Raw genomic sequence first — 25,120 nt, 5'->3', positions numbered from 1 at the left:
GTTGAATAATTGGAAAAAATGGAAAAAATGAAAAAATGAAAAGTTGGAGGTAGCCTTGGCTTGACTAATAAAAAAAAGAAGTTCATTTGGTCCCAACTTGAATTCTTGGAAAGGCGCATCGCATCGGAGGAAGCCAAAAGCACCTGCCGCACCTGCCGATTTGATTCGTTGATTTTGTTAGTGCAACACCCTCGCGCCTTCCCCAAATGGGACAGACACACTTTGAGGGTCCACAAGGGCGGTGAGTCACGTGCTGTCAGTTATCAAAGAGTCACATGACACTCAGTGGTGTCCAATTGTGGGTTTTGGTCCGCCGCTGCACAAAGCGAATTGAGAGGAGACTCTGCTTCCGCTTCACGATCAAGACCTCACCCCCCCCAAGACCCTCCTCACCCCTTTTCGATTCGCTCGGTTCCTCCTTTTCAGGTTCCAGCTCTTCATCTTCTTTGGACTGCCGACTCATCAGTCCACGTTATCTCCCGATCTTCCCCGCTGAAAAAAAAAGCGCGCAACCCCGCCAAAATGTCGTTAACAAACTGCCGGTTCTACGAGGACAAGTATCCTGAGGTGGATAGCTATGTCATGGTCAATGTCAAGCAGGTAGGATCGGCTCCAGTGGTAGCGAGTGTTTTACCTGATCATTTGGAACTTACAATTCTGGGTTGGTTTAGATTGCCGAGATGGGCGCATACGTGAAGCTTCTCGAATACGATAACATCGACGGAATGATCCTGCTGTCCGAACTTTCGCGCAGACGTATTCGCAGTATTCAAAAGCTCATCCGTATCGGACGTAACGAGGTTGTCATTGTCCTCCGTGTCGACAAGGAGAAGGGTAAGAAGGATCATACCCCAGGGTGGTACAAAGGGAGACCTCCCCAGCTGACTCATAGCTGTCGACAGGATATATCGATCTTTCTAAACGTCGTGTCTCTCCCGAGGATGTGATCAAGTGTGAGGAGCGATACAACAAGAGCAAGGCCGTGCACTCCATCATGCGCCACGTCGCCGAGGCGACCCAGACCCCTCTTGAGACTCTCTACCAGCAAATCGCATGGCCCTTGAACCGCAAATACGGCCACTCCCACGACGCCTTCAAGCTCTCCATCACGTATGTTGTTTATACCCCCGCCCCCAAAAAGATGAAAATTTGCGGGACAGCCAATATCTGACGGAAATCCACCAGTAACCCCGATGTCTGGAAAGACACCGAGTTCCACAGCGAGGCCGTGAAGAACGAGCTTCAACTTTACATTAGCAAGAAGCTCACGCCCCACCCCACCAAGGTCCGTGCCGATGTCGAGGTCACTTGCTTCGGCTACGATGGAATCGACGCCGTCAAGACCGCCCTGCGCACCGCCGAGGCCGACAACACCCCTGAGAACCAGATCAAGGTCAGACTTGTGGCTCCCCCCCCTCTACGTCCTGACCAGCCAATGTCTGGATAAGACCCTCGGTATCCAGATGCTGGGGGCCGCGATTGAGAGGATTGCTGCGAACATCAAGGCTGCCGGCGGTAACTGCTCCATCAAGATGGCCCCCAAGGCCGTCACCGAGCACGATGATGCGGTTCTTGCTGAACTCATGGAGAAGCGTGAGCGGGAGAACCAGGAGGTCAGCGGTGACGAGGACTCCGAGAGCGGCGATGACGAGTAATGGACCAACCACAATGCGAACCACGGAGCGCCCAGCGTACATCGATCTTGACGAGATACGCAAAAACACAAGCGAAGCGGGGGATTGGGCAAAAACGGATAGAGAAAACTATGCACATTTACGCGATCAATGAGATAAGACTTGATTGGCTCTATGTGCTTCCTGGGTACGATTGCAGTCAGAAGTTGCCTTTCCACCAAGGGCAGTCGCCTTCTCCTCGGGCCCGGGGGTGAACTATCTACGTCCGAGCCGGGTGCTGTGCTGCGTGCCAGAGGGTCAAGCCCTCGTACTCGTTGGAGCTTCTTTAGATGGAGTGTGTTCTGCTGCACGAGAGGCAAGTTCTGATGTACATAAATTGTGATGCAACCGAGACGCTCAATGCCAGTGATGTTTCAAGAGCCATTGTTAATTTCTTCTCTTCCCGGAAGTAACCCCGTCCCCATGTAACCATCCAACACCTAAATATTTCCACCTAGACCCTAGACCCCGCGAATTCGAATTTAAACCCAGAACTCGGAGCTACGCTGTGGCTGTGGCTGGCGGGGAAGCGCGCTTGGATCTTATCCGCCGATCGTTCGCTTCCAAGGTTCACCGCGCTTTACCTTTCGACCCCTTCAAAGCCAGCTCGCACCCATCGCCGGGACATAGAACCCTTCAACAACAACTACTACTCGTAAAACAACATGGGCCATTGGAGGGATCTTTTCAAGATCGATCGTGGCAGGACGCATCACCGCTTGCAAGTGGAGCGGCGCCGGCGTACGTCATGGTTGAATACAAGCTGTGCAACACCTACTAATCACCCCGTTATCAGTTCTCCCTGCGTATATCGCCGATCATACACAGCCGTCCGATGCGTCTAAGGAGATCGCAAAGGTCGCATTGAAACTAAAGTACCAAATCGAACAGGTCGTCTCTTGTGAGGTGGAGGAGGGTCTCCTAACCGACCCAAACAGTCACATCATCACGGACAATGTGGTGAAGACCTCCAAAGATGCCGGCGGCGAGGAGTACGCCGCCAGCGTTGTATATTGCTTGCTTGTGTGCTTGCGATGGTTCCAAATCCAGGCCTCCAACGAGCTTTGGGATGCCGATCTTCACGAGGTTCGGGCTCTTGCTTGTGAGGTCATCGCTAAACGCATGTATGTGCACCCCTCTCCCCTTACAGGCCATTACTCCGTCCAACATGGTTGCTAAAAGGGCCCAAAGTATTGAGTCGGAACCGAACCAGGACTATCTATTGAAGGATATTCTGCTCAAACGATACTCGATCTTCGCTGAAGGGGTAGAGACCGGTCCCGCCAACGTTATCGAACGTTCGGTGGACCTTCATGCGCTCAGGATCATCAGCTCCGCTGGCTACCAAAAATGCATTCACTATCTCTGGTGTGGCTGGATCTGCCAGGAAGAAGGCAATCCGACAAATTTTGTCGAGTATCATGGGAAATCCAACACTAACTACTGGTCCCACTTTCATCCTGATCGCATGAGAACCCCTCTATATCAGAATATTTGTCAGATAATGTTCTCCCTGCTTTATCTCGCTCTGTATACGGCTGTGATTAACACAGTCAACCCAACTGGTGATCTTGATGTGGTCGAGGGTATTCTTTACGGGATGACATTGGCATTCATCTGCGACGAAATCATCAAATTCTGGAAAGTCGGATGGAACTACCTCGAATTCTGGAACGCCTTTAACTCCACTCTTTACGCACTTCTTGTGGTCTCATTCATTCTGCGTGTTGTCGCATTGGCACATTCGCCTTTTGAACACGATGAGCAGCGGCAACTCTTCAACAAACTAAGTTACAACTTCTTAGCGTTCTCTGGGCCCATGTTTTGGATGCGGATGATGCTCTATCTAGACTCATTCCGTTTCTTCGGGGCGATGTTTGTGGTTCTACGGGTCATGATGAAGGAGAGTCTGATCTTTTTCGCCCTTCTTTTCGTGGTACTGGCTGGTTTCTTCCAAGCTTTCATTGGAATGGCTCAAGTGGATTCCGATATTCCTGTCTCCTTCACCAGACCCATCATTCAAGGCATGGCGAATAGTATTATGCAGAGCCCCGAGTTTGATACCTTCCAGGACTTTGCGTTCCCCTTCGGCATTATTCTTTACTATATCTTCAACTTCATTATCATGATCGGTATGTCCATTGTTTCCTCTCCTCTCTTGTGGAATGGAATGATATCTAATTGCAGACAGTGCTTTTGAACATCCTCATTGCCCTCTACAATAGTGCATATGAAGATATTTCCAGCAACGCTACAGATGAGTATATGGCTATCTTTGCGCAAAAGACCATGCAATTCGTTCGTGCTCCGGATGAGAATGTCTTCATTCCGCGTAAGCTCTTCCCTCTACCAGAATGTCCCCCCCCAGTCACTAATTTTGCCTATGACCAGCCTTCAACCTGATCGAAATTCTCTGTCTGGTTCTACCATTCGAATGGTGGATGTCGCGAAAGAGCTATGCCAAGATGAACGATGTCGTGATGGGCATAATTTATTCGCCCTTGCTCGTTCTGACCGCTTGGCTAGAATCTTACCAAGCAAATCAGATCCGGTGGAACCGTCGCCATGGCGAAGAGGACGAAGGTAATCGACAGGAGTGGGAGTTTGTCGCCGAGGATGTCGACTTTGATCTTGACGACGCCTGGAAAGAAGAGGTTAAGCAATCCACGCCTGACATCAAAGCGAACAGTACCACTGTTGAGATCAGAGAGCTCAAGGAGCAGGTCGCTGCACTAACAGAGCTGGTGAAGAGTTTTGGCCAAGGAAAGGACGGAGCCGCGTAGGGTGATGAGTACCACAGTTCGCATCCAATGCCTCAAATGGTTGAAACATCATACATATAAGCGGCAAGGTCACAATACGAACGTACAGTTTATGTTATACTTTGGAAGAGGCGAGAGATCAGTCATTGAGAAAACAGATAGTGACTCGGCAATGCAACTTGAAGTTTCTCGAATTCAAATCTCAGTCATAATTGAAGGGGAAAAATAGCCCTAGGCTCTTCAGTCTTCTATACTGGCATCGGTTTTCTGGCCATACACGACTTCTCTCTCTAGGCAGGCCACGGGAGAACTCCTAGACCAAAAAGACGACTCTGGCAGAGAAGCAAAAAGATATCTCAGGTGATTTTTGTAGGAATAGCCGAACGGGGGGGTCGAACCCCCAACCTTGAGATTAAGAGTCTCACGCTCTACCGATTGAGCTAGCCCGGCAGGGCTGTTGTTGAGGCGAATAATTTTTGGATATATGATCCACAGGGAGAATTTTCATCCCGGGTGGGGCCCACATTGACCAATTAGCGTAGCCCGCCCAGTAGAGTATTAATTTTGGGAAGTCGACGAGAATATGAACATTCTTACACCCTTCGTTCATGTTGAGATTTTCCAATGTGTATTCTAGTAGTGTTAATTATCTCACTTACCCGGCATGACGTTCTCTGTGTCTGAGTTGGCGTTGAGGATGTACCAAGATGACGAACTCAACAATCCAAAAAAGACACGAGAGAAAGCAATTCATTGGAAGAACTTGGCTTGAGACCTTTAATTGATTCAAGTTGGCGACAAGGTGGAAACTCTAGAGCGGCTAGAGACCTCAATAATTCAAGTTTTCAGGCTTTCCATCCATCGCCGGGGACCCGATCGGGTAAGGTGTGGTCAGGGGCAGCTCGGAGTATATAATTGGGGCCCCTTGAAAGCTTACCACCAAGGTAGTACTATTCTCAATACTATCTTTTAATACATTCTTCGCTCCATCTTCCCCACATCTTCCAGATGTCTTTTCTACGAAGATTGGGCCAGAATGGTCCCCATGTTTCTTCTATTGGTCTTGGGTTTGGAAGTATCACTGGATCCTACGGAGCACCTGGTACTTTCGATGAAAGAATCAAGCTCTTGGACCACGCATATTCCAGTGGATTGCGCTTTTGGGACATGGCTGATATTTATGGTGACAGTGAGGATCTCGCTGGGGAGTGGATTAACCGATCGGGCAAACGTGACGATGTCTTTCTGGCCACGAAATTTGGACTTCAACAAGAGCCTAGTAGACTACACAATTTCAGATCAGATCCCGACTACGTCCGAGCCGCCTGTGAGAGAAGTCTACAGAGGTTAGGAGTAAATACTATCGATCTGTATTATTGCCATCGAGTGGATGGTGTCACGCCTATTGAGAAGACCGTGGAAGCCATGGTAGAGCTGAAGAGGTATGACACAGGAGCCATTTTTCAGTTCAACACATCACGTACTGATTGGTCTTTATGAATAATGACAGAGAAGGAAAAATTCGATTTCTGGGTCTATCAAGTGTCTCGGAGACTACTTTACGTCGGGCTCACGCCATCCACCCAATCACTGCTGTGCAGTTGGAGTATAGTCTTTTCATGTTGGATGCCGAATCTTCAGAGTCCAATGTTATCAACACATGCCATGAACTTGGAATTGCCGTTGTCGCATTCTCTCCAATTGGCCGCGGCATTTTAACGGGCCAATTCCGAGCCCACGAAGATTTACCAGACGATCTGCGGCGGCATTACCCTAAGTATGCGGATAAAAACTTTCCAGAAGTTATGAAACTGGTGCGGAAATTGGAAGAAGTTGCCACAGGCCATGGAAGAACTCCGGCACAGGTTGCTTTGGCGTGGTTACTGGCTCAAGGACCACACATCTTTCCCATTCCAGGCACTAAATCATCGAAGAAAATGGAGGAAAATGCTGCATCTACGTCGATACAGTTGGAGGGCCAAGAAGTTCAAGATATCAGGGCTATCGCAGAGAGTTTGGAAATTGAAGGAACTCAGTACCCATCTGCGTAAGTGAAAATTCTCTGCTTCAAACTTGAATTTCTTCCAAGTTCTCTGTTCTATAGAGCGCTGACTGGTCAATAGAAGAATGGCTACTCTTTTTTCGGATACTCCGCCATTGAAAATAACTGAGTTGGAGGAATAGGAGCTTGGAATGGATGTATTTTGTATAGAATATTCAAATTTCTCCACTGGCATGTATCGATAGGTACAATTGCCAGCGCCAGTGACCTTCAAGACATTTTGAGCTGGTACTACACACTAGTAGTAGTACTCTAGTAGATGTTACTACCTAGGTCTATCATTCCATGGCTACGAACAGATACGGGACTTGAAATATATATATTAGTTGGAGGACTCGGTTTGTGCCACCACCTTGGTGTCAGCTTAATGCCTGGGCAGTCATTGAATGCCTACAGGACTATAAAAAGTAGAGTAGCAATGGGATGAGGTTCACAAACTAGTTGCATTGGTTGCATGTACATCGGAGAATTACTGCCTTAAGGTTCCGGCGCCAAATGGCGCGCAGGGTCCACTCTTAGTAAGCGCCTAGCGCGCGTCGGGGGGCGAACCATCTGGAATCATTTTTATATCCAAGGTGGCTTCTTCTATCAGGCATTACCCGTTGGAAGGTTCTCTTGCGAGCGGTCTCTTTATGCGTTTCTAATTTGTCTACTTTCCGACCCAGAACGCGGTCTTCGATTGCCACCATGTGAGATTCCCATCGTTTATCCCCTCCGATTCCCTGGATCGATGACCCCCCCTCCCCCAGTGAACGCCTCTAACTAAACAATTTTCACAGGGCGAAACTCGCCGATGACCCCCAGATTGAACATGCGTCCCTGCATAATCCCCTCCCTCTGCAATTGCATACCTACGTCTGGCCTTTCTTGATTATCTGGCCTGCCTTCTTCGCTTTTTATCTCTCCCCTGAGCGTTATGACACCTACATCCAGGGCCAGGAATGGACCTTCGTCTTTGCGGGGTCTATCGTCACTGCTCAGTCGCTTCTTTGGCTGATGACCAAATGGAATATCAACATCGGCACTCTGTTTACCACCACTAGGGCCAATTCCATCGATTCCGCCCGCCTTATCAAAGTCATCCCCGTCACCAACGCCGGTTCCGCCGAGGTCTGTACTCTGATTCACGATAACTCCGGTGGCAAGAAGACTCTGTCGTTCCTTTTCCAGAAGCGCCGCTTTCTTTACTACCCTGAAACTCGTTCCTTCGCCCCTTTGTCCTATGTTCTCGACGCCGAGCCAAAGCCTGCTCTACAGTACTTCCAGCAGAGCAAGGGTCTTACCACCAAAGCCGAGGTTGATCGCGTGCACTACCACTACGGTGACAACACTTTCGATATTCCCGTTCCCGGATTCATCGAGCTCTTTCAGGAGCATGCGGTCGCCCCGTTCTTCGTGTTCCAGATATTCTGTGTTGGACTGTGGATGCTGGATGAATATTGGTACTACTCCCTGTTCACGCTGTTCATGCTCGTCGCTTTTGAAAGCACCGTTGTGTGGCAGCGCCAACGTACTCTCAATGAGTTCCGTGGAATGAGCATCAAGCCATACGACGTCTGGGTTTATCGTGAGAACAAGTGGAGTGAAATCACTAGCGATCAGCTTCTTCCTGGCGATTTGATGTCGGTGAACCGCACTAAGGAGGATGGTGGCGTTGCTTGTGATATTCTCCTAATCGAGGGAAGTGTCATTGTCAACGAGGCCATGCTTTCTGGTGAGAGTACCCCGCTCCTGAAGGACTCAGTTCAGCTTCGACCCGGTGAAGATCTGATTGATCCGGAGGGCATGGACAAGAACTCGTTTGTGCATGGTGGAACCAAGGTCCTTCAAGTCACCCACCCCAACACCAACGGGGAAGAGACCCTGAAGAACATTGCCAACGGCGTTACAATGCCCCCCGATAACGGCGCCTTGGGCGTGGTTGTTAAGACTGGCTTCGAGACCAGCCAGGGTAGCCTTGTCCGCACTATGATTTACTCCACTGAGCGTGTCTCCGCCAACAATGTTGAAGCTTTGCTCTTCATTCTGTTCCTCCTGATCTTCGCAATTGCCGCTTCTTGGTATGTCTGGCAAGAGGGTGTCATTAAGGATCGCAAGCGATCCAAGCTTCTTTTGGACTGTGTACTTATCGTCACGAGCGTTGTTCCTCCGGAGCTTCCTATGGAGCTAAGCTTGGCCGTCAACACCAGTCTTGCTGCCCTGAGCAAGTTTGCGATCTTCTGCACCGAGCCCTTCCGCATTCCCTTCGCTGGACGTGTCGATGTTGCTTGCTTCGATAAGACCGGTACTCTGACTGGAGAAGATCTTGTCGTTGACGGTATCGCTGGAATCACCCTTGGCCAGGTCTCTGCCAAGGTGGAGGCCGATGGTGCCCACCCCGAGCTGTTCCAGCCTACCGCCGTTGGCCCCGATACGACCCTTGTTCTTGCTAGTGCCCACGCCTTGGTGAAACTGGATGAAGGCGAGGTTGTTGGTGACCCCATGGAGAAGGCCACTCTTTCTTGGCTCGGATGGACCTTGGGTAGAAATGACACCCTCTCGTGCAAGGGATCTGCCCCCGTTGTGGCATCTCGCCCGGTCGAGTCCGTTCAAGTCAAGAGAAGATTCCAGTTTTCTTCTGCCCTGAAACGCCAGAGTACCATTGCCACCGTTACCACCAACGACAAGAAGACTTCGAAGAAAGCCAAGGCTACCTTTGTTGGTGTCAAGGGTGCCCCTGAGACTATCAGAAGAATGCTGGTCAACCCTCCTCCTAACTACGAGGAAACTTTCAAGCACTTTACTCGCAATGGTGCCCGTGTTCTTGCTCTCGCCTATAAATATCTCTCTACCGAGGCCGAGATCTCTCAGAATCGTGTCAACAACTATTCTCGTGAAGAAATCGAGTCCGAACTGATTTTCGCTGGTTTCCTGGTCCTCCAATGTCCCCTGAAGGATGATGCAATCAAGTCCGTTCGCATGCTGAATGAGAGCAGCCACCGTGTCGTTATGATTACCGGTGACAACCCATTGACTGCTGTCCATGTCGCCCGCAAGGTTGAGATTGTCGACCGAGAGGTCGTTATCCTCGATGCCCCTGAAAATGATACCTCTGGAACCCGACTGGTGTGGCGTACAATCGACGACAAGTTGAATACCGATGTTGATCCCACTAAGCCCCTGGACCCTGAGATCATCAAGACCAAGGATATCTGTATTACCGGCTATGCTCTGGCTAAATTCAAGGGTCAGAAAGCCCTGCCCGATCTTCTCCGTCACACCTGGGTTTATGCCCGTGTGTCCCCCAAGCAAAAGGAGGATATCCTGCTCGGCCTTAAGGATGCTGGCTACACCACTCTGATGTGTGGTGATGGTACCAACGATGTCGGTGCCCTTAAGCAGGCCCACGTCGGTGTTGCCCTTCTCAATGGATCTCAGGAGGACCTCACCAAGATCGCCGAACACTACCGAACCACCAAGATGAAGGAGCTCTATGAGAAGCAGGTTGGCATGATGCAGCGCTTCAATCAGCCTGCTCCTCCTGTCCCGGCCCAGATTGCTCACATCTACCCGCCTGGTCCTAGCAACCCGCACTACCAGAAGGCCATTGAGAGAGAAGCTCAGCGCAAGGGCACCGCAGCGATCGCTGCCGGTGGTAAGGGTGAAGAGATCCCGACCATCACCTCGCCCGGTGCTCAAGCCCTGCAATCGAACTTGAATCCCCAGCAGCAGAGACAGCAGCAGGCCCAGCAGGCTGCCGCCGGCCTTGCTGATAAGCTCACCTCGTCGATGTTGGAACAGGAGTTGGATGACAGCGAGCCCCCCCACCATCAAGCTTGGAGATGCTTCCGTTGCCGCACCATTCACCAGTAAATTGGCCAATGTCATTGCTATCCCGAACATTCTCCGCCAGGGTCGTTGCACTCTGGTTGCTACGATTCAGATGTACAAGATTCTTGCGTTGAACTGCTTGATTAGCGCCTACAGTCTGAGTGTTATCTATCTCGAAGGTATCAAGTTCGGTGATGGCCAGGTTACCATCAGTGGTATGCTGATGAGTGTTTGCTTCCTGTCCATCTCCCGCGCCAAGGTTAGTTGCACTTAGCCCCTTATTGTGGTCGCCCATGCTAACCCATTTTTAGTCTGTCGAGGGTCTTTCCAAGGAGCGCCCGCAGCCCAACATCTTCAATGTCTACATCATTGGATCCGTTCTTGGACAATTTGCTATTCACATTGTGACTCTGATTTACCTGTCGCGTTATGTCTATAAGATCGAACCGTACGTGCATACACCCGCGATTTCACCCTGGAAGGATACTAACAATTTCTACAGGAGAGACGACAACGTCGATCTCGAGGGTGAATTCGAGCCTTCTCTTCTCAACAGTGCCATCTACCTCCTCCAACTCATCCAGCAAATCTCCACTTTCTCGATCAACTACCAGGGCCGTCCCTTCCGCGAGTCCATTCGCGAGAACAAGGCCATGTACTGGGGTCTTGTTGCCGCATCGGGCGTCGCATTCTCCTGCGCGACCGAGTTTGTGCCCGAGATCAATGAGAAGTTGCGCCTGGTGCCATTTAGCAACGAGTTCAAAATTACCTTGACCGTGCTAATGATCTTCGACTACGGTGGTTGCTGGATCATTGAGAATGTGCTCAAGCAGTTGTTCAGTGACTTCCGTCCCAAGGACATCGCTGTACGCCGTCCTGATCAGCTGCAGCGCGAGGCTGAGCGCAAGGCGCAGGAGGAGGCCGAGGCCCAGCAGCAGAAAGAGCAGCAGAGGACGATCTAGATCGTGTTCTGAAGGCTAGAAGAGAAGGGTGTCATGTACTGTATACATAGATAGGTGATGCTGAACCCATAGAACGTACATCGATTCTAATACATGCTTTTGATGATTTTGAACTTGCTCTTGTCAATCCATTGTAGGGGTATATGGATCCTAGTGGGTTTTCCTCGATACTAGGTGTGAGCCTGCCAGTTAGGGAAATTGTATCGCAATGTGGGTTGCTTCAGTCTAAACCAAGAACTTGAAGAATGCATGGATTCCCGAGGGCAATCATTAATCGCTTACTAACTAGAATTCCACGGTCAACATGGTTGACGTTGACTACCCTGCCCCCACTTGGTAACTATGATCTCATCGCCTCCGAGGCCACCGAAGTCGCATTTCGGTCTTTCTAGCTTCATGACCTAGACAACCTTTTGCAATTGTCGAAACGTATCGCGAATCTTGCAAAATGACGGCCAAACTGACCCTCCAGTCTACCCGCCGAATGCTATCGGGCCATGAAATCCCCGCCATTGGGTATGGAGTAAGTTCCCCCTCATCCAACCTTGGCTGGCTGTTCTCCGAGAGGGGGTGATTGAGCATGCCTGAGTGTCGTATCAAGTTCTCAAAATCCATCTGAGATATCCAGAGTTGCGGCTAATATGGTCCTCTTACTGTTATTATAGGTTTATATGATGTGGGTATCAATATCCCCCGTATTTGGACTTATCTGATATATTTGGTTGAATAGCAATCCATCTTCTACCGAGAAGGCCACCGCAGAGGCCCTTAAAGTGGGATTCCGCCATGTAAGTAGCTTGCTCGGATGGCCGATCTGCTCCCTATCAGAACTAACGCGTATATCGCCAGGTCGACTCAGCGATCATGTATCGTAACGAGAAAGGCTGCGGCCGCGCGATCCAGAACTCGGGACTCGACCGATCTGAGATCTTTCTGACTACGAAGATCCCCCCCAGGGTCAATGGGCTACCAGCAGACTAAACAGGCCGTCAACTCTAGTCTACGAGAGGCAGGACAGGATTATTATGATCTGTAAATCACCTCGGGCCAGCGGACCTAGCCATCCCCATCAATTATACTGCTGGCTAACATGTATAACTACAGAATTCTCATCCATGCACCATACGGCGGGAAGACTGCCCGACTCGGCGCATGGGAAGCTCTCGTCGAAGCGCAGAAAGCTGGCAAGGCGAGATCTATCGGGGTTTCTAACTACGGAATCCACCACCTTGAAGAACTGGAGGCGTATATCCAGAACGGAGGCGGGGGCGAGATCTCAGTCGGCCAGTATGAGCTTCATCCCTGGTTAGACCATTCGGATATCATTGCATGGCTGCAGAAACGCAATATAATCGTTGAGGCATATTCGCCTCTCGCGCATGGAGAGCGACTTGATGAGCCTGTACTGCAGACAATCGGAGAGAAATATAACAAGTCGCCGGCCCAGGTGATGATTCGATGGAGCTTGCAGATGGTGAGTGAAAATGATGTTTGAGAGAGCAAGGACGAGAAGAAGAGAGGCTAATCTATTGAATGTACAGGGTTTGCTGCCACTGCCCAAGTCAGTGACGCCCCACCGAATCCGGGAGAACGCAGAGGTGTTTGATTTCGAATTATCGGCGGAGGATATGAAATTGCTGGATACGGGGGAGTATTGTCCCACAGACTGGGATCCAACGGTGGATGAAGATTAGCCAGCTCTACTGTGCTCTTTCCTCTGCAATTTTTCGATCTACCTGGCACTAGGTACTCATGAACCTGATATGTGGATTATCCACTTCAGCAGAACTAGAAATCCATCCAAGTACCTATTAGTCCCTCTGGGAAACATGGTCGTCTCAAACTAACGAGTATTATAATGCAGATACAGTGAATGTACTTGAATTTTGTTAAACCCGAGGAATATCAGCACTCACCCTTCGGCATTTTCACCCAACTCAGGTTCCCGCACTTCTCCATTGGATAAAATTGCTTAATCCAATGGGGTAAAACCCTCTCTTCCGAATGATTACCTTCAAGTAGTACTAGTACCATATAATCATAGGATAGTTGCATATGGAACGAGTCTTAACTCCAGTCCAATGGGCCAAGAGTTGAGCTCCAGGTGGTACCGAAAACCTGTGTATCCTATAGGTTGGATTGTAAAGTCAACGACAGGTCCGTCTATTCAGTTGTTCCCCTGGTTTCACCGGTCGATCTATTTGCCTGGATATGAACCGGGAAAATTGTCTGTGAATAGGTGATCTGAGCCTTATTGGCGGATCAGAGCCATAGAAGGGTCACCCGTGGACTCTGATGGGACAAAATGTATAATAATATAAGTTGGGATAGCTGCATAGAGCTTGAGATATTAGCGACATTTTGGTGAGACACTGGCAGAGAAATGATCCCGTACAAACATATACTGAAAACTTAAAAATCTGCTGAAAACAGAGCTCCTGGAGAATACTAATCACACGATAGTATAAGTTCTTATGCATTCCCCCAGTCGACGAAAATCGTTCACTTTTACCGTACCTCGCACACGAGAGAAATTCCATAATTCAACGGAGAATAGCTAACTGCCTTGCCAATACCAAGTCAACCGCATCACCAGAAGATATGGCAGATAAACCTTTCTTGCGTACGCTGGCGACTATATTTTTCATGAGTAGAAGCCCTACTACTTCGGCTCTAGCACTTCCAGTAAGTGAAGGTCCTGTATTTGAATCCATTGAGTGGCGTGGTGGGTGTATTGTATCGCAGTTCTGACTATATACAATATCTAGGAGAGACTTAACGAGACGCAAGGTTGTTCAGCCAGTAAGTACCAGTGGACCTTGTTCTTTCTTCATCATACGCTGTATCCGACCTCACACATCTTCAATAGCAAATAATGCATCATTGGTGCCATTTTATATTCCTATCTGCCAGCACAAGGTGGCTAGTGGAGGGGGTGGATGGGCCAAGGTGGGCGAAGCTCGGGGGTGTGCGAATTTCCTGCGAGCTCGCGGAGGGCAGCCATGTGGAGCGGCGCCAGAGATTTTGGGGGGAACAGACATGTGCGAAGCTGGTAATACTGTCATCACAGGCTACTCAACTACCACTGATTATGCTCGATCCCTCTGCTCTGATGTTGTTGTTGCTGTTGATTGGGTGATTAGTAATTGCGCTCTCTGTCCTGGCGATGATTGTTTGGTTGGAGGTATGTATCAAAACATGTTAGGAATTCAGACTTGGACTTACAGTCCAAGTAAGTAAAGAGATTTATGGCTAACGCATCCACCGTGCTGGCAGGTGTTGCAGCGACATACGACAATGGAGACTTGCCCATTATGGTTCAGGGTACGAATGTCTAGAAAAAAGAACATACATAGTACTAGTGGTAGTGGACTTTGGTGGGGGTACATGAATGATGAATAGATCGAGTGTTAATCATTTATAAATTCCAGTAATTCGATCAAGTATAGGATAAGTAGCCCCGTAGATAGTCGTAGAAAGTAGCAAGTAGATTTGCTCCATAGTGAAAGCATTGATTTGTCATTCAAATCGCGGAGAGGTGGGGGTCACCGGGCATTCCCAGCGGGGCATCCCATCTTCTTCCTCTATTTAGTCCTCTCCCCCCTTCTCCTCCTCCTCTCTAGAGGCCTTGGAAATCTCCGATTACATCCCCTATATTCCTCCCTTAGATCATTAACACCATGAAGTTGATCCTCTCCACCTCGTAAGTAGCCGACCCGACGAATGCGATTAGAACCGAGAGGCCGGGGAGACGGAGAGGAAAAAAGGGAAGAAGACTAATCTGACTCAATAGCAATCTCATGCAGGGCGGTAGGCCATCTGTCATTCGCCAGCCTCTGACGCAAAAATCCAATATCGAGTTGATCAACTCCCTCCGATCCAACTTCCTCGCCTCCCAGCAGTTCCAAGCCAACGGCACGGAGTCGCGCGCAAACGGACATACCAACGGGGACGTGAATGGGAATGCGAATGGGAATGCGAATGGGTCCAGCAGCGACCTCAAGCACCACCAGGACCATCGCTCATGGACCGGGGACGCCGCCGGAGATCTATACATCCCTGCGATTGACTTTTCACAGCCCGGACTTTCAGAGGAGCGGGATCAATACGATATTACCGTGAAGCTGTTCTATCTACCGGGTATCCCCGCGTCAAGGCGATGCGCACACACCAGGGAGGCGATTGATTTGGTATTGAAGGAGCTACATGTGAAGTCTATCGATTTACTGATCGTCTCGTTCCCGGGGATTCTCTTCGATGCAGACGACGACAGCGAGGACGAGGATAACGAAGCCAGTACCGGCGAGACCGCCGACGACTTCGACAGTATGGTTCAAACGTGGCGGGTCTTGGAATTCCTGCATGAGCAAGGCATGATTGCCCAGTTGGGTGTGGCGGAGTTTGGCAGTGAGCGCTTGGCTCGATTCCTGCCTCACACCAAGGTCAAGCCCTCCGTGGACCAGATCAATCTAAAGGATTGCTGTGTTGTGCCCAAGTCGTTGATTTTATACGCCAAAGAGGAGAAGATTCAACTCCTCACCCACAACGACTGCAATGATATCCTTCCCGTCGGCACGACGAGAGAACTCCTAGGCCCTGGCGAGAGAGGCGCGGGGATCCTGGCCTCCACGCCGGAGGGAAGTGATGGCATCCAGGGAGACGTCGAGCCGCAGTGGGTGGTAAAGTATACAGCCGTGGTGAAGGATCGGGGAGTAGTTGAAAACAAGGGGTATTTCGCACTGGCGGACGTTGGCACATGCGTCAAGAACCGGCCGTGAGCAACGGAAACTCGGGCTTGAACAGTGGTCGTTAAACATTCATATTCATGATTCAGCGTGGCGTTTTGAAGATCCAGTTGAGATCAAATCTATCCATATGGGAGAAAGCATTCGGTCATGGTCATTGTGGGAGGAGAGTGGGACAGGCTTCTGTGCATAGAAAAAGACGAATCTCTTTATCCGAGCATGCTCCGCTTGCGACCTCTCATCCGCACATCCTCCAGCCTCTTGAGTGTAGAATTAGCGCCGCGGTGACTCTCACGGTATCCATGCACCAATTCCTCCATAAAAGGTTCCGATCGCGGGTGCGTACTGCCTATCGCCCGCTCCAACACGTACAGATCCACAGCTCGGTCCTCATCCTGCGCGCTCTGCGACGCGAGTCCGAAATCAATCAGGACAACCTCGCCTTGCGTCGAAACACCCGTCGGGCTGGTCTCAGCCTCGGCGTCCTCCGTCGGTAAGCGAAGCATGATGTTGCTCGTTGTCAAGTCGCCGTGAACGACACCGGCCTTGTGCAGCCCACCAATGGTCTTGCCGATGCGCCGTAAGAGGGCCTTGACGCGAGCATTCTCCTGCTCCAACTGCGCGGCGTCAAGGGATGCGGCATTTTTTTTCATCCAGGCTTCCCATTGTTCCAGCACCACGCGCACAACAGGCCCTTCAATCCACTCCATCATCAACCATGCTCCTCCCCACCCGGCTTCATCACCGCCCTGTCCTTCCCAGTCGAGCGCGAGAACCGCGGGGACACTGACGCCTTCGCGAACCAGTTTGACGAGACAGCGTGCCTCTTGAATTATCCGTTGCCGAGTGAGCCGACGGTCGAGAATTGGGTGTCGGTAGGGCTTGGAAGGGCGAACTTTGAGGGCGGCGGGGATGGAGGGGTCGAGCGAAAAGGTCTTGTAGAGGTGGCCTTCGGCGCCTTGTGTCAGGAGCTCGGGTTCAGGATGGGTATTGTTGAAAGGAGCCGGAAGGGCCGGGGGTTTATATTCGTCGGCCATTGTGGGAGAATACTGTGGAGTGGAGGGGATGTGTTGAAGGTGAAAAAGAAGCTGAGCTGAGCTTCAAGGAAAAAGCTAAGTTGGCTGGCAGTGGGGCTTTTGTGATTGGTCGGGCTTGTACTATAAACTGCCCTACAACTTCATTATTTGGTAGGAAGCTTGGGATAATTGCTTCTAAACAAGACAGGATACTTGAATTTACTTTTTACGAGGAAACTCTAGAAATGTATGGAAACTTAGATGCTGACCAGGTCTTGCTCCACAGTCGGGATGCATAAATGTCGTTAATTGAAGGAAACAACTCCTCCATTGACATTAGGAATGACTTTCTCTATTCAGCTAATTAAGTTAGTATATTGCAAAATCAAAATTCTCACATACCTTTGGCTTCGCATGGCTAAAAATGCGCAAACCATGATGCGTTTGGCTGCCCCTGACAACAAAATCGATCTAGTGGTACTTGTTTCGGTCGGAGAGATCAGTATTTTCGAGATAGACCTCGATCTGAGTTGAACCAGATTAGTTTGATGAAAGAAAGCACGAAATGAGAGCGAACTTCATACCTTGTTCGTCATCTTCGAATCCACGTCCTTGCAACACAGGCAAGCTGCCAAACCCAGGATACCAAACGCCATGGATACCATAGCAACCACGCTGGACAGAACAGATTAGATATTGAACCATATGATCAAAACGCTCAAAGACTCGTCAGATGAAACTTACAAGATAGCTTTGCAGTATGCATGACCAAGAGCAGCCTCGGCTGCAGCTGCAACATCTGGACTGTACTCCTTCAAAGCAGCAGCACCCCCAGACACAACAGTCATAAGGTCGGCGACCTTCGATTCGTCCAGACTAGCGGCAATAACTGCGCTAGGAATATACTCCACCATATACTTTGTAAGACTCTTGCTTAATACAGTCTGGTAGATGGAGGTTGCAACTACAGAAGACGGTCAGCAATCTGAAGCTTCCACGTCAATGCAGATGAAAAAGGAAAACCTACCTGCTCCAGCTGCAAATCGAATACAGCCAGATATACCCCCACTGACACCAAGATTCTTTTGTTCAACACCCATCTGCGTAATAGCAATGCTCAAATAAATAGCCCAGCCAAAACCAGCCTGCGAGAGGAAAACAAACGCAACCATGGTACCTTTCTTATCAGGTGTCACAATTCCCAGTAAACTACCGAAGAGAACCATGACAAAGACTGATCCAGTCAACTGCCACTGCCAGTTTCGAAGCTTGCTACCGAGGACAGATAGCAGAAGGGCACCGAAAAGAATAGCAAATCCCTGTGGAAGGGAGAGAACGATCGAGTATTTCCAGTCTGCGCCGCCATTTGTGTAGAATACGGTGATCATCTGAGGCCACAGGATACTGGAGGAATAGTAGAACATGTTGACAACAGCAAGTGCGATTACAGGTGCAGTAAAGTCACGGCCCCAGGAACTGGAGAAGATGTAAGTCGGAGTAAGCAGGTATTTGAGGTTACCAAATGTTTCCCAAAGAGCGAATACGACCAGAACGGCAGCACCGACGACCAAGGGGCCGACAACATGCGCATCATTAGAGTCGTAGACGCCGGCCCACACGATACCGATCAGGAAGGGGACTGCACCGCCGATGAAGAGCAAAGCGCCTACAAAATCGATTAGTGGGGGTCTTATATGTTGGATTGATCGGACACTTACCAACATAGTCTAAAGACTTTAATGCATCTAAATATGAGACACCGAGACTAGAACAATTGTTAGCCTTGAGATATTCTCAAACCAGGAAGGTAGTAGAGACATACGGGTGCTTAGGGGGATGATAGAGCAGCAACAGGCCAATAAATGATAGACCCTGGAAGATAGCAATTCCCCAGAAGTTCCACGTCCAAGTGCCTAGCTCATAGCCATATCTTGCGGTGACTGGCGCAACAATTACGGCAACGTAGACAGTGAGATCGGCAATCACCACACCGATGTGACGCCATTTATTGGGTAGAAGTTCAGGTAGCGCGAATGCAGCCATCTTAAAGAAGCAAATGGTCTTATCAGCTCAAGTTTAGTAAGACTTCAATGGGAAATGATATTTACCTGACAGTTAGCTCCGCCAAATCCAGAGACAGCTAATCCGGCGATGACTTGGTTTGTAGTTTTTGCAGAAGCCACAATGACATGCCCAACGAAGCAAACCAAATTACCCAATACCAGAAACCAACGTCTGCCCAGAAGATCCGTGTTCGGACCACTGTAAAATGAATAAGTATTGAGTCGCAAAGTCTACTTTCCGCTGGGAGACATACAAGATCAAGAAGGCACAAGTAATTGAGATGGTCCATGCCTGGTATTACGTTAAACTTCAAATTTCACATCCAACATATTCGGATGCATTTCTTACAGGAACAAACCAAATATATCCAGTGGGGTCCCCCATGTCTGCCGAAATTAGGGTACCGATGGCAGCCACGACAGGCACTGGGAAGAAAGAGAGGCCATAACCGCACGAGAGAATCTAGTTAAGATGCACACTTAGCTTGATCTCCACGATTTGAAGTCAGTTGAAGGACATACACACGAAACAATCCACGTTCTCAGAGTCACATCCGGAGGTGCGGCCTCGGGATGATTAGAATTTGGAGATGGTGACTCCAAGTTCGAAGCACGAACAGTATCGTGCCCCGGATATTTCTCGCTATCGTTTGTCATACTGGGGATCAGACGATAGCGCAGCACAAATAGACCAGCAAGGAATTAAAGAAACTAAAGGGAGGGGAGGGGGCAGAGATTGTAATGGCTACTCTGTTGCCAAGAGTCAGTGACGAAGATTCCCTGCATTTGACGGGGGCAATTGTCCACCCCACCATGTAATGAAATTTCTCCAAGACAATCAATATCGTAGGAGGCTCCCGACCTATGGCAATCGATAGGACCGTGCAGCATGACAGGGAAACAAGCGATCTGAAATTCAGTCGACGGCTCCGAACTGCTGGTCACTACAAGTATGGTACAGAAAGAGGCGGGGCCCATAATCCGTTGTAGGATCGTCCTAGAAATTGGCTAGACGCAAGGCACACTCTGTACCGTATACAGCAAGGATGAGCGTATCTTGACCCATATTCGTCTTTTGTAAGAAACAAACCCCCAAAATTGTTCAGGATTAGGCTCTGCGCTAGCCACACTCATTCGAAAATGACCCGAGTAGACGCAAACAAATCCACGACCCCACCGGTATTTTACATCAAAAATGTATCTTCTTGTACGTAATCCAAGCACTAATGGTGAGTGGTATTTTTTGAGATTTAGAAAGTTCTGCTTGACACCAGTTCAAACCTGTGAAACCCAACATATACAAACATACTTCCAGTATGGGCTCCCATGCAGAAGAGCGTGTGGCCATTGTTGTCGGAGCTACCGTTAGTACACCTTGAAAGCATGGGGGCTTCTTGAGATTTTACTGACTAGTAACCTGCAGTCCGGAATGGGGATTGATATTGCTACGGATCTCGTCACACGCGGATGGAAGGTCGCTTGTGTAGGCCGACGTCGTGAAGCGGGGGAGGCTCTTCTCAAGACCTTGCCCGGGGACAACGCCCGTTTTTTCCGCGCTGACGTGTCAAACTACGATCAGTATACAGAAGTCTTTTGTGCGGTTCGCAAATTATGGGGCCGCATTGATGCACTTTGCGCCAATTCTGGTATCGTCGATACCTCTTCTATCTATATGTACGATTGGAAGAACAAAAGCGTTGATGAGGTTCCTCCGGCCCCCAAATTGGATGTTGTGGATATCAACTATAAGGGAGTTGTTTACGGTACCCAGTTGGCAACGCATTTCATGAGGTATAATCCTCAACCTGGAGGTCGCATTGTGATCACAGGAAGTATTGGGGGTGTCTTCCCCCACGAGTCTTATCCAATTTACTGTGGCACCAAGGCGGCAGTAAACCAATTTGTGCGTGGCATGGCCCCATTACTGAAGCAGAAAGAGAATATCTTGATCAATGTTGTGATGCCCGGAATGGTGGAAACTCCTATCGTTCCCCCAGAGATGATCGCGGCTGTTACTCCTGAATGGTGAGAACCTAACTCGTATCCCGAGCCTGGCTTGTCGATAAGGTGCTGACCCATAAACATTCACTTACATAGTCTGACCCCTGTGAAGACAATCTTGAAAGCGTACCAGGTATTTCTCGAAGATACCACAGGGATGGCTGGCGAAACGCTTGAATGTTCAGCTGACAAGCTGATCTACTACCACATGCCCGAATATGGCAACGGGCATATCACGAAACGGGCCGTCACGGTCTGGGAGCCGTTGTTTCGCATGATGCATGGTGAAGATTCACAGCTACCGGACGCAATTCCGTGAAGCTGAGAGTAGTCGGGACAAATCACACGAGGCAAAGCTTCAAGTTGCAACGACCATGCCCTAAGTTAATGGCCTCGGCACATATAAAGCGGTCTTTACTGGGTCGTGGGCAGATCTTGTTAAAATTACTTCCTGCCAAACAGAAATATGTGTTTGCTTCGAAATTACAAGTTATTTCCCACCAAAAAATCTTCTAGCCTCGCACTAAATCCTTCGACCCATCGTATGCGAGTTGATGGGTCAACCTTTCTGGATTTGACAGCTGTTGAAGTCTGGGACTGTCGATCGCGGGACGCGGGACGGGCTGGCGTGGCGTGTTCCGCAGCCGTGGAGCTTCGCTCAGTCTTGGGGTCGAATCTTAGTCGTTTGTGCTTGTTAGTGTTGTGAACATGGTCTCATTACTCCAATGGTACTTCTTTACATGTATTTGAGCCAATCAAGCTCCAGTCTGATTTTTCAGCCCCTACCTCCATGTTCATTTCCAACGCCTTCAGACTGGCGCCTTCATACTAGCTATTTTTATTCATGCAGACAGCTGTGCTATGGACTTAGGGCTGTCATAAATTTCTGGAACTGGACCCTCAGAAGTTGTCGATGTGTTCGCTTGGGCCGCGATGGGGATCGATCGGTTATGTATCAGGAGGAATTTGAAACTGTCACAAACACTCGACGGAAGTAAAACGCTAGTAATTCTTCATGTTTAGATTTAGAGAAATACATAATATTACCGGGTACTTAATTGTGTAGATTATGAGTCATGTCCACTCCCTCAATATCAAGCCATTCAACAGAGGGCTGTAAGTTGAAGAGTTCAAACATCAATCCGTCGTCCCATATAGAAGCCGAACCTGTTGCAGAATCATCAAATTCATGACAGACCGATTGACGTTCGGGCAATGAGGAAAGCCCATCCGGGGGTATTTCTTCTTGTCCAGGAGTCGGTAGGGAGGCTGTTTGTCTATTAACGCCCATGCCAGTCTCGAAGTCACCATTTGAAAGCATCTGGACATGTCCTGCTCGGTTGTAAGAAGACCGTCCCTCCTGAGATCTGTGGGAATCTCCACTGGAAGGAACGTCGTGTAGTTCAGCGCAAAGACTGATAAGTTCAGATAGGAGTCTGTGAAGATTCATGCCAATAATGTACTGCTCTTTGAGTCTTGATATTGTGACAGTAACTTCTTCCAATAATTTTAGATCATCCAAATTTGAAGTGGCGACAACATTGCAGAAGATAACAAAGAATGGGGTGAGCGGGTATAGTAGTACAGTCCTATAAAACTTTAGTCAGAGTGCCATGGAATTTTAGTCAAGACAAATAACGATACCAGAATAAATAGTCGGGTGTAATGTTAGACTTGGAGCATATGTGCTTCTGACATGCTTGCATCGAATGGAGAGCTTTTCGTGCATATCGTAAACACTCCTCTCGCCTAGTCTTGTCTTGCAAGGAAGATGAGTCGAGACGAAGAACTGTAGTAGCGATTGAGAAAAAAGTGAAGTCAACTGTGTCCCATTCAATCATAACTGAAGGTTCGCGGTGCGGCGGATATCGCGACTAATGAAAAATCAGTACGTTCCGCCAAAGGTGAAAATGGAAAAAGAATTACCTGCTGTATTTCATCGCCAATAGACTTGAGCTCCATCTGAATATTCTCCAACATTACTTCCTTGGTTGCAAGGACTTGATGACGCGGATCCTTCAGCACCAGTGACAAGGCGACATCTTGGACGCGGGCTAGTTTCACCAAGATCTTGACGTGCATTGAGACTGCTAGCTGAGGATCTGTATGAACGAGATCCGCTGGATTGAATGGAAGCTGTGGTAGAGATGGAGGGCGTATCAGAAGCATGCTCAGGGTTTTGTCCATATAGTAGCAGTAGTAGATACAGCGACGGATTTCGTTTTCTTCATCACTGTCAGGACTAAAAGCCATCATTTTATGATAGCCCAGAGCGACAATAGAGCGGGATGCAAGAGAAACCAGAAACCATGATCTTGTCGTGTCTCCATGAAGCTGTACAACCGCTGCCTGAGAAAATGTAAATAGGGATGTTCAGCCAAATGAGCAGGTGTTGCTTACCCCTGCAAGAAGAGCTTGCAACATGGCAAGATTTGGCGAGCGAGTGAAATCAATTCTTCGAAGGCATTCTAAAGTTGCAGCGCCATACACCTTGCGAGATTTGTCCAAGTAGTCGGACATCTGGTCAGACGGGCATACTCGCAGCCATCGACTGATGAAAGTGGTCGCCTTTGAGAATAAGCATAATTTGTATTGGAGGGCCATCTCACCACGAACGGCGTTGCTCATTATTGCTAAAGACATTCGCTCCATAGTCTGAGATGAGAGATGATCTGCCCAGACGAGGCCTTGTGCTTCCATTCTACTTGATCCTGTATAAATTAGCTTACAACTTTAAGTAGAGAGAAAGAAGCAGTGGACCTACCGTGAATTGTCGTATAATGCAGCTCAGGTGGAATATTATCAACGATGGATGCGTCTCTGGGAACTCTGTGTCCATTCTCATCGTGCTGTGCATGGTATCCCTGATGCGATGCCGTCGCGAATGCTTTAACAATGGTAAGGGCGTTTTCCAATGCCCGCATCCGACTTGCGGGCAAATTTGAATTCGATTCAAGCTCTTGCTGAATCAAGGTAGTGGAGTTATCTACCAGATCATGCTTATCAACAGGTCCTTCATGTGGCCTTAGAGTCGAATCGAAAATGCTTGATGGCGTAGAGGCCCCGGTTGTGATCCCAGGTCCCTGCGTTCTTCCTGGTTGTTGTTTGTTGATTTTGACACCGCTATGTGAGGGCCTATTAGATTGGAAATTTAGCTAAAAATTTTTACAATTGCACCTATTCGCGACTCACGGCGGTTGCACTCTTCGACGCGGTCGACGCCCTCTTAAGCGGTCACGAGTGCATGAAACTCCAATCGAAGCACAGCTTCGACATTCCGCCTGTCTATCGCATTTGGTCTGTGGGCCACGAAAGTATGAGAATTATCAGGTCACCCAGAAGTAAAGGGCCTTGGAATACCTTTCTTGCATGGCACAAATCACACTGATGGAATGTTAGAAAAAAGAGTGGTTGGTATGCGGTGTCTGATTGATAGAACATACTGCTTGGCGTCCTCCGCCGACAAACAAAGCCCCGGCCCGAAATGTTGTAGATTGGGGCATAATGATTTTCCTCGGCTTCGGCCTGGGGAAGTTCTCCTACAGTTCGTTATGACCACAAGGAAGATCCCGTAGACCCGCAGTGCTAGCGATGACGTATCGAGCCTAGAACAACGCTAAGCTTACGTGACATAAATCACTTGGTGGTATCCAAAACGAATATCCATGCACCCTGAAGTCCGAACCAACGAACAAATACAGGCCGCATTGACGTGAAAAGACGGTGTGAACTATTCAATCCCACCTCGAGTCGAAATCATCGTGAGGCGGAAGTTTCGGAGGTTACTGAATAGAGTAATCTTCCGAGCCAATAAAAATCCTTCACTTTGCCCGAGCTCAAGTATTTGGTTATGTAACTAGATGGTGATTGGCTCATTCGGAGAATTTTGATGCCACCCACTGTCCGTGCAAAGGACCCCCTTCCTGGGAGGAGAGAGAGAGAGAGAGAGAATAAGGAAAATAAAAAGTTGGCATAGACTGCTTCATCAATTTTAATCTATGATTATTCCTGGATACCTTCGAAAGA

At 49.0% G+C, this 25,120-nt stretch overlaps 10 protein-coding genes across 10 annotated transcripts; 7 read left to right on the top strand and 3 right to left on the bottom strand.

The window, feature by feature from the left end:
* Window positions 1-522: 522 nt before the first annotated feature.
* N7481_004723 (translation initiation factor eIF2 subunit alpha) lies at window positions 523-1,655 on the top strand (the record flags this gene model as incomplete). The annotated part of the gene is made up of 5 exons (XM_057263942.1): window positions 523-600; window positions 672-834; window positions 903-1,110; window positions 1,186-1,393; window positions 1,449-1,655. The coding sequence occupies 5 exons, from the start codon at window positions 523-525 to the stop codon at window positions 1,653-1,655; spliced, it is 864 nt and encodes a 287-aa protein (XP_057125603.1).
* A 683-nt stretch (window positions 1,656-2,338) lies between these two features.
* Window positions 2,339-4,456, top strand: yvc1 (putative potassium ion channel Yvc1; the record flags this gene model as incomplete). Its single annotated transcript, XM_057263941.1, has 5 exons — window positions 2,339-2,414; window positions 2,470-2,797; window positions 2,856-3,805; window positions 3,865-4,005; window positions 4,065-4,456. The coding sequence occupies 5 exons, from the start codon at window positions 2,339-2,341 to the stop codon at window positions 4,454-4,456; spliced, it is 1,887 nt and encodes a 628-aa protein (XP_057125602.1).
* Window positions 4,457-5,443: 987 nt separating this feature from the next.
* Window positions 5,444-11,269, top strand: N7481_004721 (ion-transporting P-type ATPase SPF1; the record flags this gene model as incomplete). The annotated part of the gene is made up of 6 exons (XM_057263940.1): window positions 5,444-5,877; window positions 5,946-6,482; window positions 7,277-10,345; window positions 10,455-10,566; window positions 10,619-10,755; window positions 10,810-11,269. The coding sequence occupies 6 exons, from the start codon at window positions 5,444-5,446 to the stop codon at window positions 11,267-11,269; spliced, it is 4,749 nt and encodes a 1,582-aa protein (XP_057125601.1).
* A 448-nt stretch (window positions 11,270-11,717) lies between these two features.
* On the top strand, window positions 11,718-12,963 carry N7481_004720 (aldo/keto reductase; the record flags this gene model as incomplete). Its single annotated transcript, XM_057263939.1, has 6 exons — window positions 11,718-11,839; window positions 12,000-12,057; window positions 12,119-12,226; window positions 12,255-12,301; window positions 12,374-12,743; window positions 12,811-12,963. The coding sequence occupies 6 exons, from the start codon at window positions 11,718-11,720 to the stop codon at window positions 12,961-12,963; spliced, it is 858 nt and encodes a 285-aa protein (XP_057125600.1).
* A 1,345-nt stretch (window positions 12,964-14,308) lies between these two features.
* Window positions 14,309-14,607, top strand: N7481_004719 (uncharacterized protein; the record flags this gene model as incomplete). Its single annotated transcript, XM_057263938.1, has 2 exons — window positions 14,309-14,453; window positions 14,546-14,607. 2 exons carry the CDS (start codon window positions 14,309-14,311, stop codon window positions 14,605-14,607), a joined length of 207 nt encoding a protein of 68 aa, XP_057125599.1.
* A 342-nt stretch (window positions 14,608-14,949) lies between these two features.
* On the top strand, window positions 14,950-16,047 carry N7481_004718 (putative gamma-cysteine synthetase regulatory subunit; the record flags this gene model as incomplete). Its single annotated transcript, XM_057263937.1, has 2 exons — window positions 14,950-14,972; window positions 15,063-16,047. The coding sequence occupies 2 exons, from the start codon at window positions 14,950-14,952 to the stop codon at window positions 16,045-16,047; spliced, it is 1,008 nt and encodes a 335-aa protein (XP_057125598.1).
* A 176-nt stretch (window positions 16,048-16,223) lies between these two features.
* bud32 (serine/threonine protein kinase BUD32) lies at window positions 16,224-17,051 on the bottom strand (the record flags this gene model as incomplete). The annotated part of the gene is made up of 1 exon (XM_057263936.1): window positions 16,224-17,051. One exon carries the CDS (start codon window positions 17,049-17,051, stop codon window positions 16,224-16,226), a length of 828 nt encoding a protein of 275 aa, XP_057125597.1.
* A 450-nt stretch (window positions 17,052-17,501) lies between these two features.
* N7481_004716 (peroxiredoxin prx5) lies at window positions 17,502-19,750 on the bottom strand (the record flags this gene model as incomplete). The annotated part of the gene is made up of 10 exons (XM_057263935.1): window positions 17,502-17,555; window positions 17,615-17,705; window positions 17,775-17,994; window positions 18,058-18,696; window positions 18,749-18,795; window positions 18,853-19,091; window positions 19,139-19,292; window positions 19,348-19,385; window positions 19,443-19,556; window positions 19,616-19,750. 10 exons carry the CDS (start codon window positions 19,748-19,750, stop codon window positions 17,502-17,504), a joined length of 1,731 nt encoding a protein of 576 aa, XP_057125596.1.
* A 659-nt stretch (window positions 19,751-20,409) lies between these two features.
* N7481_004715 (SDR family oxidoreductase) lies at window positions 20,410-21,413 on the top strand (the record flags this gene model as incomplete). The annotated part of the gene is made up of 3 exons (XM_057263934.1): window positions 20,410-20,457; window positions 20,517-21,118; window positions 21,191-21,413. 3 exons carry the CDS (start codon window positions 20,410-20,412, stop codon window positions 21,411-21,413), a joined length of 873 nt encoding a protein of 290 aa, XP_057125595.1.
* A 735-nt stretch (window positions 21,414-22,148) lies between these two features.
* N7481_004714 (fungal specific transcription factor domain-containing protein) lies at window positions 22,149-24,597 on the bottom strand (the record flags this gene model as incomplete). Its single annotated transcript, XM_057263933.1, has 7 exons — window positions 22,149-22,691; window positions 22,791-22,883; window positions 23,021-23,443; window positions 23,495-23,805; window positions 23,859-24,229; window positions 24,287-24,393; window positions 24,538-24,597. 7 exons carry the CDS (start codon window positions 24,595-24,597, stop codon window positions 22,149-22,151), a joined length of 1,908 nt encoding a protein of 635 aa, XP_057125594.1.
* Window positions 24,598-25,120: the final 523 nt, after the last annotated feature.

Source organism: Penicillium waksmanii (assembly GCF_028829765.1).
Source record: "Penicillium waksmanii strain IBT 27052 chromosome Unknown utg000004l:1.0-5674109.0:1.0-5678898.0, whole genome shotgun sequence".
In the NCBI taxonomy this organism is placed as follows: Eukaryota; Fungi; Ascomycota; class Eurotiomycetes; order Eurotiales; family Aspergillaceae; genus Penicillium; species Penicillium waksmanii.
Note: the sequence above shows the minus strand (reverse complement) of the source record. Positions and strands in the feature narration are given on the sequence as shown.